Raw genomic sequence first — 14,591 nt, 5'->3', positions numbered from 1 at the left:
GAAACATAGAAAATAGGTGCAGGAGGAGGCCATTCGGCCCTTCGAGCCAACACCGCCCATTCATTGTGACCAATCCATAACCCGTGCCTGCCTTCTCCCCATATCCCTTGAATTATCCCTTGATATCATCTTCTGAATCGCCAGAGACTTTCCATAATTTACAAGGCACCACTTGAGAACACAATGGAATGGTTTGTACTTGCTTGGATAATTGGAGCTCCAGCAACTCTCGGGGAAACGCAATGCCATTGAGGACTAAGTGACTCACTTGACAAACAGCCCATCAACCACCCTGGACATTTGTTGCACCCTGCCTCCTCTGGCAGCTCATTCCATATACCCACCACAGTAAAAAAAATAAAAAAATCACCCCTCAAGTTCCTATTTAATCTTTCCCCTCCTTATTTTTTCCCCTTTTCCCCTTTTTACTCTGAGAGGCTGAGAAACATCTGAGATTAGCTTGGACAAGAAATGTTCTGGACATTGCCCTGTAAACTTGCATTCCAGAAGTACCTGTACCTCCAATCAAGTTCCTGCAGCACAGCCAAATATTAGCGGTTGCCCATAAACATGGGAAATCTGCCCAGATCCTCAATAAACTTCACTAATCCAATCAGACTAATTACTTTCATCAGTGAATTCTCAGTCATCAGTTAAATAAAAAGTGTTCTCAGGCATTACTAATCAATAAACTGTTTAGAGGTTCACTTTCGACAGTAAATTCCAGACATTATATTGATTGATTGAAAGATACCGCGTGGAAACGGGCCCTTTGGCCAACCGGCCAATAATCATCCGTTCACACTAGTTCTATGTTCATGTGATAGGAGCAGAATTAGGCCATTCGGCCCATCAAGTCTACTCCGCCATTCAATCATGGCTGATCTATCTCTCCCTCATAACCCCATTCTCCTGCCTTCACCCCATAACAAATGACATCTGTACTAATCAAAAATCATTTATAGTTTTGTTTATTATTGTCACATGTACTGACGTACAGTGAAAGGCTATCTGCTGCTTGCTATCCAGTGAGTGAAAAGACTATATATGATTACAATAAAGCCATCCACAATATAAAGGATACGCAATACACACGATGAAGGGTATAATGTTTTGTGAAAGATAAAGTTCAATAAAGTTTGATTAATAATGGTTCAAAGTTCTCCATTGAGGTAGATGGGAGTTCAAGACCCCTCTCGAACTGGTGAGAGGACAGTTCAACCCAGAATTCGCATGGTATAAATTTCAATTTCATTGTTAAAACCACTCTAGTTTTTGGTCTCCACCAGTCCATCTTCAGCCTGAGAGTGTGACCTGTCCAGGAACTCTTGGAGAATAACGTTTTGTTTTTGCTTTGTCTAAAATCTGGCACCAATCCCGAACTCCACGAACATTCAAATACTTTTTTTTTCCATTTAAATCTGCGCCCATTAGCTTGTTCAGGTCTACTAAAATCTTTAGAAATGATTGGTGTATACCTGTGTGCTGGCAGAGTGTCGCTAGAGTATGAATGCACAGATCATTACCAGATTTCCTTTGGTAGGGACGATGATTATTTGAGTCAAAGTTACACAGTGTGGCAACAGGCTCTTTGGCCTTCATATACTTGCCGACCAAGGTGTCTATCTGAGTGAGTCCCATTTACCTTTGTTTGGCCTGTATTCCTCTAAACTTCCAGATACATGTACATGTGTAAATGCCTTTTTAAACATCATGTATCCACCTCTACCACTTCCTCTGGCAACTTCTTCCACATGATGATGAGGGGGGATCTTATAGAAACATATACAATGGTAGGACGACAGATAGCACAATGGGCTAAGAGTTCGGCTGGCGACCGGAAGGTAGCCGGTTCAAATCCCGCTTGGAGTGCATACTGTCCTTGGGCAAGACACTTCACCCACCTTTGCCTGTAATGAAATGTTACGGCGGCAGGCGCGGGCACACCGCGACGCCCTGTGTCTCCCTTTCAAGGGAGATGCTAAAAATGCATTTCGTTGTCTCTGTACTGTACACTGACAATGACAATAAATTGAATAATTTTTTTTCATTTCATTTCATTTCATTTCAATGATAAAAGGACTGGACAAGCTAGATGCAGTAAAAATGTTCCCCAATGTTGGGCGGGTCCAGAACCCGGGGCCACGGTCTTAGAATAAAGGGGAGGCCATTGAAAACTTTTTCACCCAGAGAGTTGTGAATTAGTAGAATTCCCTGCCACAGAAGGCAGTGGAGGCCAAATCACTGGATGGATTTAAGAGATAGTTAGATACAGCTCTAGGGGCTGGTGGAATCAAGGGATATGGAGAGAAGGCAGGCAAGGGTTATTGATTGGGGATGATCAGCCATGATCACAATGAATGGTGGTGCTGGCTCGAAGGGCCAAATGGCCTCCTCCTGGACCTATTTTCTATGTTACCGACCTCTGCATGGAAAAAGTTGCCCTTCGGGTCTTCTTTAAATCTTTCCCTTCTCATCTTAAATCTATGCACTCTATTTTTGCACTCCTCTAACCTGGGAAAAATGCCATGACCATTCCCATCGTATTTATGCTTCTTGTGATTTTATAAACTGCCATAAAGTCATCCCTTAGTCTCTTATGCTCCAGGGAAAAAGGCCACAACATATCTGATGTCTCCTTATAATTCAAACTTTCCAGTCCTAGTAACATCCTTTTATATCTCTTCCTTTTATATCTCTTCTGCATTCTGTCCATCTGCATGGCATCCTTTCTATACCTTGATAACCAGAACTGCGCCCGGTACTCCCGGAACTGTGGCCTCACTAGCATTCCCAACAACACCCTTGTTTTACAAACCAAAATGTAGCATTTTGTACTTTAGTTTAGAAATACAATGCCGACCCAGCCATCACTAACCAACGTTCACCCATTCACACAAGTTCTATCCTACAGATTTGGTACAATGTTACAGAAACCAGTTAACCTACAAACCTGCACATCTTTGGAATGTAGGAGAAAACCGGAGCTGCCGGAGGAAACCCACTTTCCTAATTCTTGTTCCTGTTGTAATCTTAAGTAATCTTCACTGTTCACTACACACAAATTTTGGTGTCATCTGCAAATTTACCAACCATGCTGTGCAACAGAATACTATTGGGTCCTATGTTTTTTATGCTACTTTTAAAAACAGCTCGATACTGCCACACTTACCACTGATCAGAATGTAAAGTTTGGTAGGCTGCAGATTTTGAGCTGCTGAATATGAAAATCCACCTAATAATAATAATAATCAAAATACTTTTCATTTCCATAAATAGTATATGCCCTGTATTTGCTTCTTTTAGTGTTGAATCTGCTTTTCAACACTCACAGTGCATTCAAAAACCATCATAACTCAGCGTGTTTAAAATATCACCATTGGGATGTTTAAAATTTAAAACCAGATACAATAAATCATTTCATTTGCAGGTGACTGCCATCCTAGGATGTGAGTAGAACTGTCGTTTATTGATTGCTACTCGACAGCTGCTTATAACATCAGCCAGCAGACTCTTAAAATCTGTAAATAAGACAGCATAAAAACTGCATCTTCTCATATTTAAGCCTTTGTAGCTTTATAATGTCATTATAAACAAGCCATCAGTGGTATTTCAATTCTCTTAATAGCTATGTAGTTTCATGGTCATTTAAAGCAAATGCTTGAGAACTGACGTATTCTGTCTTCCCCTTTGTTCGTGAGCTACAGTGCCCTCCATAATGTTTGGGACAAAGACCCATCATGTATTTATTTGCCTCTGTGCTCCACAAATTGAGATTTGTAATAGAAAAAAATACATGTGGTTAAAGTGCACCATGTCAGATTTTATTAAAGGGCATTTTTATACATTTTGGTTTCACCATGTAGAAATTATAGCAGTGTTTATACATAGTCCCCCCCCCCCCCCATTTCAGGGCACCATAATGTTTGGGACACAGCAATGTCATGTAAAGGAAAGCAGTCTTGTTTAGTATTTTGTTGCATATATTTTGCATGTAATGATTGCTTGAAGTCTGCGATTCATGGACATTACAGGTTGCTGGGTGTCTTCTCTGGTGATGCTCTGCCAGGCCTGTATTGGAGCCACTTTAGCTTATGCTTGTTTTGGGGGCTAGTCCCCTTCAGTTTTCTCTTCAGCATATAAAAGGCAGCTCAATTGGGTTCAGATCGGGCAATTGACATGGCCACTCAAGAATTTACCATTTTTTAGCTTTGACAAGCTCCTTTGTTGATTTAGCAGTATGTTTGGGATCATTGTCTTGCTGTAGAATGAACCGCCGGTAGTATGAGCAGATTGTATGTGTCTATACACTTCAGAATTCATTATGCTACTAACATCAGCAGTTGTATCATCAATGAAGCTAAGTGAGCCAGTACACAGATGACGTGGTTTGCTTTGGATCTTGGGCAGTTCCTTCTCTCCTTCATACTTTGCTCTTGCCATCACTCTGATATGTTAATCTTCTTGTCTTCTGTCCACAAGACCTTTTTTCCAGAACTGTGGTTGCTCTTAAGTACTTCTTGGTAAACTGTAACCTTGCCATCCTATTTATGTAGCTAACCAGTGGTTTGCATCTTGCAGTGGAGCCTCTGTATTTCTGTTCATGAAGTCTTCTGTGGACAGTGGCCATTGACAAATCCACGCCCGACTCCTGAGGAGTGTTTCTGATCTGTCGGACAGGTGTTTGGTGTTTTTTCTTTATTACAGAGAGAATTCTTCTGTCATCAGCTGTGGAGGTCTTCCTTGCCCTGAAAAGGGGGGACTATGTGTAAACACAGATGTCATTTCTACATGGTGAAACCAAAATGTATAAAAATACCCTTTTATAAAATCTGACATTGTGCACTTTAACCACATGTGATTTTTTTTTCTTTTCCAAATCTCAACTTGTGGAGTACAGATGCAAATAAATAAATGATGGGTCTTTGTCCCAAACATTATGGAGTGTATATTCTGCACTATCTTTCCCTTTGCTCTACCTATTGTAATTGAGTTTGACTCTATTGTATTTATGTATAGTATATCTGATCTGTTTAGTTAGCACATAAAACAAAGTATCTCAGGGTACAGATTCTTTCAGGGTAACAGACCTGCCAGCAACCACCTATAAGGTAACACTCCATTGCTGGATCCTACCAGACTCGGGAACAGCTTCTTCCCCTCTGGTTTCAACCATCTGAATGGTTCTTCCATAAGCTAGGGTGGTGTCCAATTCACCTCTACCCCATTGTGGACATTGGACTGTGTCTATGGAACTGTTACGCTACAATGTTGAGAACCATATTCTGTACTCTGTATCTCGAGGTATCCCTATTGATCAATCTAATGTACTTGAGTTTGACGATTGCACTTATGTGTAGTATTATCTGATCTGATAGCATGCAAAACAAAACTTTTCACCGTACCTCGATACACGTAACAATAACAAATCTCAACCTAAATTTTGTACGCCTAGATTGTTGTTCTGATTGACGTTTACCTTTGCTGTAGGGCAGTGTGACCATTTCAATTTGGGCATTCAGTGATGACAGAAATCCCTTTGATCAAAGGGTGCTCTAAACCTGAAAATCTGGCTCCCAAAACCCATTGAGGCTGTGTCAGTATAAAATATTATCACTGTGATTTTGGTGAATCGTTCCCATGTGTTGCCTGCCCAGATACAGGGAAGAATCGAGATTGGTAAATGAATCTCATTTACAGGCATGTGGAAAGTGTTTTATATTTTATATGAACATTGATAGGTTGGAATCGCTATGACAAAACCTCTCATGGATTGTAAAATGATTGTGTAACAAATCAAGTTAATCAAGAATGGAACAACACATCCAAATCTGATCAATTCTTTTCTCCCCGATTGCCTATCCATCTACCCTATAATTGCACTTGTGTTTAGGACACACACAACCACATCACGGTTTGAAGGAATGCAATTGTGTCAGATAAAGGGTATTTTCTAGTTCTAAAACACAAATGGATTCCCTTTTAACCTTCAACAAACCTGTATATCTGCAGGGTTATCAGAGAAATGTTGACACAGGTACTGTGGATGCTGGCTCACAAATAGACCCAAAGTGTTGGAGTCCCACCCAAAGCATCACCTATCCAAGTTCTCAAGAGATGCTGCCTGTCTCGCTGAGTTACTCTAGCACTTTGTGTCTTTTTTTGAACGAGAAATGGGTGTGCATCCAGGTGAGGCACAGGGAAGAGAGGGGGGAAAAAAGGGAAGGGGTGTTTGTTAGTTGGTTATTTAAAATTGGAGATTTCAATGTTCATACCGAAGACAGACACAATGTACTGGAGTAACTCAGGGGTCAGGCAGCATCTCTGGAGAAAAAGAATTGGTGATGTTTCAGGTCAGAACCCTTCAGACTGAAAGTAGAGGTGAAGAAACTAGAGGTAGGAAATGTTCATGCCTTTGGGTTGTAAGATATCTAAGCGGAATACGAGGTGCTGTTTCTCCAGTTTGTGTGTAGCTTCACGCTGGCAATGGAGGATGCCCAAGGCAAAAAGGTGAGTATGGGAAGAGGAATTAAAATGGTTAGCAAGTGGGAGATGCAGCAGGCCTTGGCGGGCCAAGCGCAAGTGTTCGGCCAAACAGTTGCCTGGTTTACTCTTGGTCTCTCTGATGTACAGGAGGCCATATCGGGAGCACTGAATACAGTATGTGACACTATGATCTTTCATGTAAGCACTGGTGCGACAAGATTTTTTTTTTTAAACCCACTGTAAAAAATTGGTCAAAAACTTTTGTCTTCCAGTATCACCATAGATGATGTGGTCCACGTGATAGATGGAGGAAAGATAAAAGAGACTCACTTCGACACCCAAAACAACATCAGCACAATGGCAGCAGAGTGGGTCAGCAAAGCTAATGCCAAGCAAAGGAAGGGTCGAGCTGGAAGGTAAAGTGGACTTCTCCAAGTCAGCTTGTGTTAAATAAATTACTGCATCAATGCACTCTTTCAGTGCATACATGTGGAATTAAATCCCATTTTGAGTCATAGAGTCATACAGCACGGGAAAAGGCCATTCGGCCCAACTCATCAGTGCCGATCAAGATGCCCCGTCTAAGCTATTCCATTTGCTCCCGTTTTTCCCTTTCCCTCTCACCTTTTCCTAATCGGGTACCTGTCCAAGTATCTTTCGGACATGGGTCAATTACCTCCTCTGGCAGCTCATTCCATATGCCCACTCCCCTCAGTGAAAAGGTTGTTCCTCAGGCTCATGTTGATTCTTTCCCCTCTCACCTTAACAAATGTCCTCTTGTTTTTTATTCCTCTACCCTGGGTGCAAGACACTGCATTCCCCCAACCCATTCCCCTCATGATTTTACACACCAGAATAACATCACCCCTCAGTGTCCTGCGCTCCAAGGAATAAAGTCCTACCCTTCCCAACCTCCCCCTATAACTCAGCCCCTCGCGTCTTAGCAACATACTCGTAAATCATCTCTGCATTCTTTCCAGTGTAATGACATTTTTTGTAGGTTAATTGGCTTCTGTAAATTCCCCTTTGTGTATAGGGAGTGGATGCGATAGTGTGAACGGGTGATCGATGGACAGTGTAGACTCGGTGGGCCAAAGGGCCTGTTTCCATACTATGTCTCTAAACTAAGGGGTTACTGTGTGAATAGCTGAGCTAGATGTTACAGAGGAAAACAGTCAAGGGAGTTCTCAGGTTGGCATGGATTCAATGGACTGAAGGGCCTGTTTCCATACTATATCTCTACACTAAACACTGGATACTTATATGTGTAATCCCAAGTGATGAATATGTGTATTAAAGACAACTAAATTGGAAAGTAATTCAATACATTTAATGTGCATTTCGACTAACTGGTTTGTCGATTTATATGTCAATGGTGTGTGAGCCCATAATAAAACGGGCTGTGTTGTATCGATCACGGTAGATTAAATCAGCTTGTGAAAGCTAACGGTTGAAAGAAAAATGATTGGAGACTGCGACGATATACAAAAGCAGCTATGTTCTGGGTTCATTGGATGATGTCATTTGTTTTATGTAATCAATAATGAAATGGAAGAAAATAAGACATGCCATATATACCCCACCATATGCAATAAAAAATGAGTCACTAAGTGTGCTTTACAATCAATTCCACTCCGTTGACCTTTTCTTGCCTAATTCCATTTATTTTTCTCACAAGTAATTTCCATTTCTCCCTTTGAAAATTGCTATTGAATCTGCTTCCACCTTTTCAGCTAACATGCTCAAGGCCACAGCAACTTGGTTTATGTATTTTTTTAAAAAGCTCATCTTCTTTATTATCCCTGTGACCACTTCCCGTTCTTGGAACTCGTAAAATTGAAAGCTGTCTGGCGCCTTGCGCTGAACTATTGTGGTCTTTTATTGAGGAATGTCTTCAGTGAAAACTAAACAGGAATGTGAATGAATGGAAATGCTATTTTGTATCTCAGTGCTTTATCGTGCTGTGCATTGAATCCCATCTCGATGGCCTTGAGTAGAGTGTGCTGCTGTTGCAGACAGCGCATAAAATGGCTTTTTTTACTGTTCCAGGCAGTTCAATAAACATTGTGTCATACACTTTGCCTTGTATAGTGGTGAAGGTGCGTCTGATGCTGCATGTTCATTCATCTTGTCGGTACTACAACAAAAATCACTCTGTCGTCTTTCAGGGTACAACCGGGCGCCTGTTACCACTTGTACAATGGATTGCGAGAGAGCCTTCTAGATGACTATCAGTTACCTGAAATCATGAGGACACCACTTGAAGAGCTTTGCCTGCAAATCAAGGTTAAAGATAATTGCTGTTTCTTCACCATTAACCTTCTCATTTTTAATTTTCAGCAAAATGAAAATATAATTCACTCTAACCTCACCAATTTTCTACTTACCTACTCTAATCTCACCCTCCTCAGTACACCAAGCGAGATCACACATTCCCTGGACAACAATTGGCCTAGCAGGGAACCACCCTGACTGAAGTCATCAGTTGCCAACCCTGATTTGTCCTGGCCTTTATCACTTCCCACCTTCCTAACGATATATAGGAGTCCACACAGAGAACAGTGGATGCAGTAGATGAGATAGATGCTGCTGACCCGCTGCGTTACTTCAGCTCTTTGTGTTTCTTGGGAATGCAAGTTACCTGTTTCCTCTCTTTCCCAGTTGTTTAACGGGATCCTGTACCTGGAATATCTGTATCTCTTTCCACAGATGCTGACTGTCCTGCTGAGTGTCTGGCATTTTCTGTTTTTATTTCAAATCACCAACATATGTTTTTTTCATTCATTTTTGTTTACGATTCGTTAAATGCTCTTTTCCTTTCATTGTAGATTTTGCACCTTGGTCAAATTGCCGAATTCCTGGGAAAGGCAATGCAGCCTCCATCAAAGGAAGCCATTAATCTGTCCGTGACCCACCTTAAAGAGTTGGTAAGTAATTAAATGGACAGGATGAATCACATCTGGCAACCCCTCCTACAGCTAACTGCACACGTATAGATCTGTCACAAATATTTTTTACCCCCTTTTGAAGTTTCTTGCTACAGCACAGAAGTAGTGCAGTGGAACCATAGTGGTGCTGTGGTAGAGTTGCTGCCTTACAGTGCTAAAGACCCAGGTTCAATCTCATTATGGGCGCTGTCTGTACGTAGTTTGCAGGTACTCCCTGTGACCACGGGTTCTCTCCGTGTGCTCCAATTTAATCCCACATTTCAAAGCCGTGCAGGTTTGTAGGTTCATTGGTTTCTGTAAATTGTTTCTGGTGTGGAACCAGTGTACGGGTGATCGCTGGCAGGCACGGATTCCATGGACTGAAAGGCCTGTTTCCACGCTGTATCTCGAAAACTGAAATTAAGCAGTATAGTGGTGGCACAAGGAACTGCAGATGCTGGGTTTGAGAGTAAAACACAAAGTGCTGGAGTAACTCAGCCGGACAGGTAGCATCTCTGGAGGACATGGAGCAGTGTCGATAGTCACACCCTTGCCTTTCAGTTGTAGAGTCATCCACCTGGAACTTTAACATGGAAGATTTTAGGACAAGAACAGGCCCTTCGACCCACAATATCTTTGCCCACCATGAAACCAAGACCAACTATTATCTGGCTGCACATAATCCACATCCCTCTATTCCCTGCATATCTATATGCCCATCCTAAAGTCTATTATACGCCACTATCGTATCTGCGTTCCAGGCCCTCTGTGTTAAAAAAAATCTTACCACCCACATCATCTTTAAACTTTGTCCCTCTCACCTTATAGCTATGCCCTCTCTCTTGTGCCCATTTGCAGGTGATTATGATCCCAATGGGCAAGTCTATGGATATGTAGAGCAAAGATTGCTTTTATTAACTTTCTCCCTCACCCCCCCCCCCCCCCTTTGTCCAGTATCATGTGGGGCTTATTTAAAGTTGTAAAATGTTAATTTTATTTTCAATTTTTTCAGAACGCCTTGGACAGGAATGAAGAGCTGACAGCACTCGGTGTCCATTTAGCCCGTCTGCCAGTTGAACCCCACATTGGGAAAATGATCCTGTTTGGGGCGTTGTTGTGCTGCTTGGATCCCGTCCTCACCATCGCCGCCAGTCTCAGCTTCAAGGATCCATTTGTAATCCCATTGGTAAAGTATCAAAGTTATTACAGGAATGATAGCCAGACTGAAACAGGACTGGCTTGCTCTTACGTGTTAAAGATCAAGGAGTGATCACACTGTAGTGTTTAAGCTTAATTAAATGATTAGATAGAAAGATAGTACTTTTAGAGGGGAGGAGAAGTCCAGAACAAAGGTTGTCGTATCAAGAACGAATGAACTGCTTGAATTCATTCTCAGATTAAAAGGACATACCTTTAATAAGGAGATGAAGGATTTCTTTAAACTGGGGGGTGGTGAATCTGTGGAATTTATTGCCACAGACTGCGGTGGGGACCGTCTTTGGGTATTTTTAAAGCGAAGATTGACGTGTTCTTGATTGATAAGGGGTCAAAGGATATGGGGAGAAGGCAGGAAAATGGGGTAGAGAGGGAAAGATAGATCAGCCATGATTCAATGGCGTAGATTTGATGGGCTGAATGGCCTAAATCTGCTCTTATGACATGAATGTGTGTGCATGCGCGCACACATACTTTTGACAGGCAACTCTATCACTGCGCCACTGTCTGCGATGACCATATTGAATGGTGGGGCAGGCTTGAATGGCCCACTCCTGCTCCTGCTCTTATTTCCTAATCTTCTTTCTTCAGAGATATAACCTTGGTAAATGGGCACTTTATGGGTGAAATGGTCCTTCACACAAAAGATAATAGAAGTTGAAGTCGAATTGTCTCAAAAAGCTATCGACAATAGGGCTTATTTGAAAATTCCAAAGCTGCTTAAATTTCATCCTTAGCCAAATCATTTAGAGTAAATAAGCTAAGACAGGCACATTGAATACTGGTCCTGCCAACCATGTTGTAGATGAGCTATGGAACAGGCTCAAGGAGGCAAATGGCTTCCTGCTCTTGGATGGACGTTGAATTTCTATGAAGCTACTTGAAGCAGACATGGGGCTACCATGTAGAAACAAGGAACTGCAGATGCTGGTTTACAGAGGAAAGATGCAAAGTGCTGGAGGAATTCAGTGGCTCAGGCAGGATTCCTGTAGAAGATGGATAGGTGACATTTTGGGTGGGATCCTTGCTTCTGTCTGATTGCTGGGGTTGGGGAAAGAAAGCTAGGAGAGCTAACATGTTTCTGAAACACGTAACCATACTAAGGCATTCGTACCTCTGAATATTTTGTCTTGGTTTCCTTCAGATCAGCTACTCGTTCCCTAGGGTTTATTCATATACTACTCTCAGGAAATTGAACAGAAAGAACTGTTGACCAAATATCTTATCACTTGAGACATTAAATTACTTGTGCAGTGTGGTGTGGTTCATATAATTGAACTGGAGTGGGGAAGGTCACGTAAGCTATTTTCATAGGATCTTGTAGTTTGCTTTTTATTGAGGATGATCCTTCTTTCCTTAAATGAGATTGGTTGGGTCAGGAGGCTTGAAGTTGTTTGTATGACAAGTAAATGACTTTTGTCTAACCTTCCTGTTTCGGTGTCGGTGGCAGGGTAAAGAGAAAGTGGCAGATGCAAAACGTCGAGAGTTGTCCAAGCAAACCCGCAGCGACCATCTTACTGTCGTTAACGCGTTTAAGGTATGTATGACTTCAGATAAGCTGCAGTAGGAACACTAAAGGCTCTGTGTTGGAGTGCAGTGGAGAGATACGTTTATTTGGCCTCCATCACAGTTATGTGATGGATGTTTATGTTAAATGTAATTATGTTGTGTCTGGGGTCTATTTGTGTGTTATGTATGGCTGCAGAAACGGCATTTCGTTTGGACCTCCAGGGGTCCAAATGACAAATAAATTGATTCTGATTCTGATTCTGATTCTAGGAGCAGCAGGTCATTCAGTATCTTTAGACTTAGACTTAAGAGATACAGCACGGAAACGGGCCTTTTGGTCCACTACGTCCGAGCCAACCAGCGAGCGTGAATCTTCAGTTCCCATCCAGTGTCACATCTCGATAATCCAAATTAGATCACAAGGAGTTTACATCTGTTTGTGCACTTAATTTATTCACTTTTTATTATGAATGTTTAGTTTAGTTTAGAGATACAGTGTGGAAACAAGCCCTTCGGCCTACCGAGTTACTGAGCAGTGATCCCTGCACATTAACACTATCCTATACACACTAGGGACAATTTATATTAATACCAAGCCAATTAACTTACAACCTTGTACATCTTTGACAATGACGATAAACTCACTTGAACTTGAACTTGATCTTTGGAGTGTGGGAGGAAACCGAAGGTCTCGGAGAAAACACACGCAAGTCACGGGGAGAACGTGTAAACCCCATGAAGACAAGCTTTAAGACGTACAGCAGTTAGGATTGAAGATACAAGAAGCTGGAAACCTGGAAAGCGGGCCAAGCAGCATCTGTGGAGGGAATCTGAAGACAATTCTTCCCCTCCCTGTCCATTCCCTCCACTGATGTTGCTTGAGCAGTTTTTAGGATTTTTACAATTCTTTAGCATTATTTTACCCGGGGTATTTTTTTTCTGTTTTCTATTTCTATGTATGTGGCTCCCCCTTGTTTTCTAGTTTTCTCTTCCTCTGTCTCCCTGCATAGGGTTGAATCCCTGTTTGAGTTTAACTTTTTGTATGCTTATTTAAACTTGGTGAGCCGAGTTTCTGTTGAAGCACTCCTCCTCTTTAAGGAGTTTTCTGAAGGTGATGCAGTCAATGCTTGTGATGCCTTGTTTGATGTGTGCCTTTATTTCCAGGGCTGGGAAGAAGCTAAAAGACGGGGATTCAGATCGGAGCGGGATTACTGCTGGGAGAATTTCCTTTCACCAAACAATCTTCAGGTAAATGGATTCCTGAAATAATATAGAAATAAGGAACTGCAGATGCTGGTTAACGGAGTTGAGGTACAGAAATTGAACACCTAGATTTTACTTCGGAGTCACGTGAGTGACTACGTGAAGAACCCACCCAGCGCGCAGGCGCGGCATTACGTCAGCAGTGCAACAGCGGCAGCAGCTGGAGCCAGGCTCTCCAGCTGCAGCATAAAGACAAGACCTCAGGTAAGTGCCTTTTTTGTGTTACAGAGTCGCTCTAGGGAGAATCATGGCCTCTCGAAAGCGACCAGCCAGAAGGACTGCCTGCCCAACTCCACCCGAGGAGGGGTCCATAGCTGGGCGGCAGCCACTCGTAGCGGAGGAGCCATTTCAACGCTCCCGCTCACCCGACACCGAGCCGCCCCCTGTGCTGCAGATATCGACGCCCCGCTCAGGGAGGAAGGCTACTCACAAAACCGACCGGCCGGTGTCCTCCGATTCATCGGAGGAACGGGAACGCTCTCCACCACCGAAACGGGGAGACGCTCGCATCAGCTGCATGAGGCAGCTCCTAGAGCGAATGATCGATGAGGAGATGCAGGCTAGGCATCTCCCAGGAGGACGGGCTTTGGCCTCCTCCTCTCCACACCCTTCTGTACCCTCTTTGTTCGAGGGCAGTAAGGGAGGCCAGGACTGGGCTGGCCTATCCCAAGGGCAGGCGGAGGATAACATCAGTATGCCGGGCGTGCTAGAAGAAGAGCTACTGGGTGTAGTGGGCCGCTACGCAGCGCCCCCAACGACTGGGATGGTATTGCCACCCAGAATGGCGGCCAGCATTAACAGGCTGTCCAACAAGCCGCTGCAGGACAAGGTCGTCCAGCAGGCCCTTGACACGTACACAGCGCCAGAGAATTGCGAGGCGCTGCGGGTCAAAACGGTCAACGGGCAGATATGGAACCAGCTGGGGCAGCAGATCAGGGCTCAGGAAGTAAAGATGCAGCGGGTCCTGAAACTCCACTCAGCAGCCATCACCGCCTTTGCTCGGTCCATGGGGAACGAAGACCTAACCATACCCCAGCAGGATGCACTCGCATTGATGTGCAGCACCACTTATGAGCTCAATAGCCTACGGCGGGACAACATTAGGCCTGCCCTCAACCCGACATATGCAGGCCTCTGCAAAGCTCCAGCGCCCGAACGAGAGGCGCTGCTATTTGGTGCAGATTTGGCCAA

At 43.2% G+C, this 14,591-nt stretch overlaps 1 protein-coding gene across 1 annotated transcript in view; it reads left to right on the top strand.

Annotated features, from left to right (window-relative positions):
- The window catches only part of dhx36 (DEAH (Asp-Glu-Ala-His) box polypeptide 36), a 69,739-nt gene that overhangs the window by 39,985 nt on the left and 15,163 nt on the right, over nt 1–14,591 (top strand). Inside the window, 6 exon segments of the mRNA XM_055645766.1 lie at nt 6,759–6,902; nt 8,655–8,772; nt 9,315–9,413; nt 10,426–10,599; nt 12,079–12,165; nt 13,302–13,385. Of these exon segments, the coding sequence (XP_055501741.1) occupies nt 6,759–6,902; nt 8,655–8,772; nt 9,315–9,413; nt 10,426–10,599; nt 12,079–12,165; nt 13,302–13,385 (706 nt within the window).

Source organism: Leucoraja erinacea, chromosome 14 (genome assembly GCF_028641065.1).
Source record: "Leucoraja erinacea ecotype New England chromosome 14, Leri_hhj_1, whole genome shotgun sequence".
In the NCBI taxonomy this organism is placed as follows: Eukaryota; Metazoa; Chordata; class Chondrichthyes; order Rajiformes; family Rajidae; genus Leucoraja; species Leucoraja erinaceus.
This window is presented reverse-complemented; position numbering and strand designations above follow the sequence as displayed.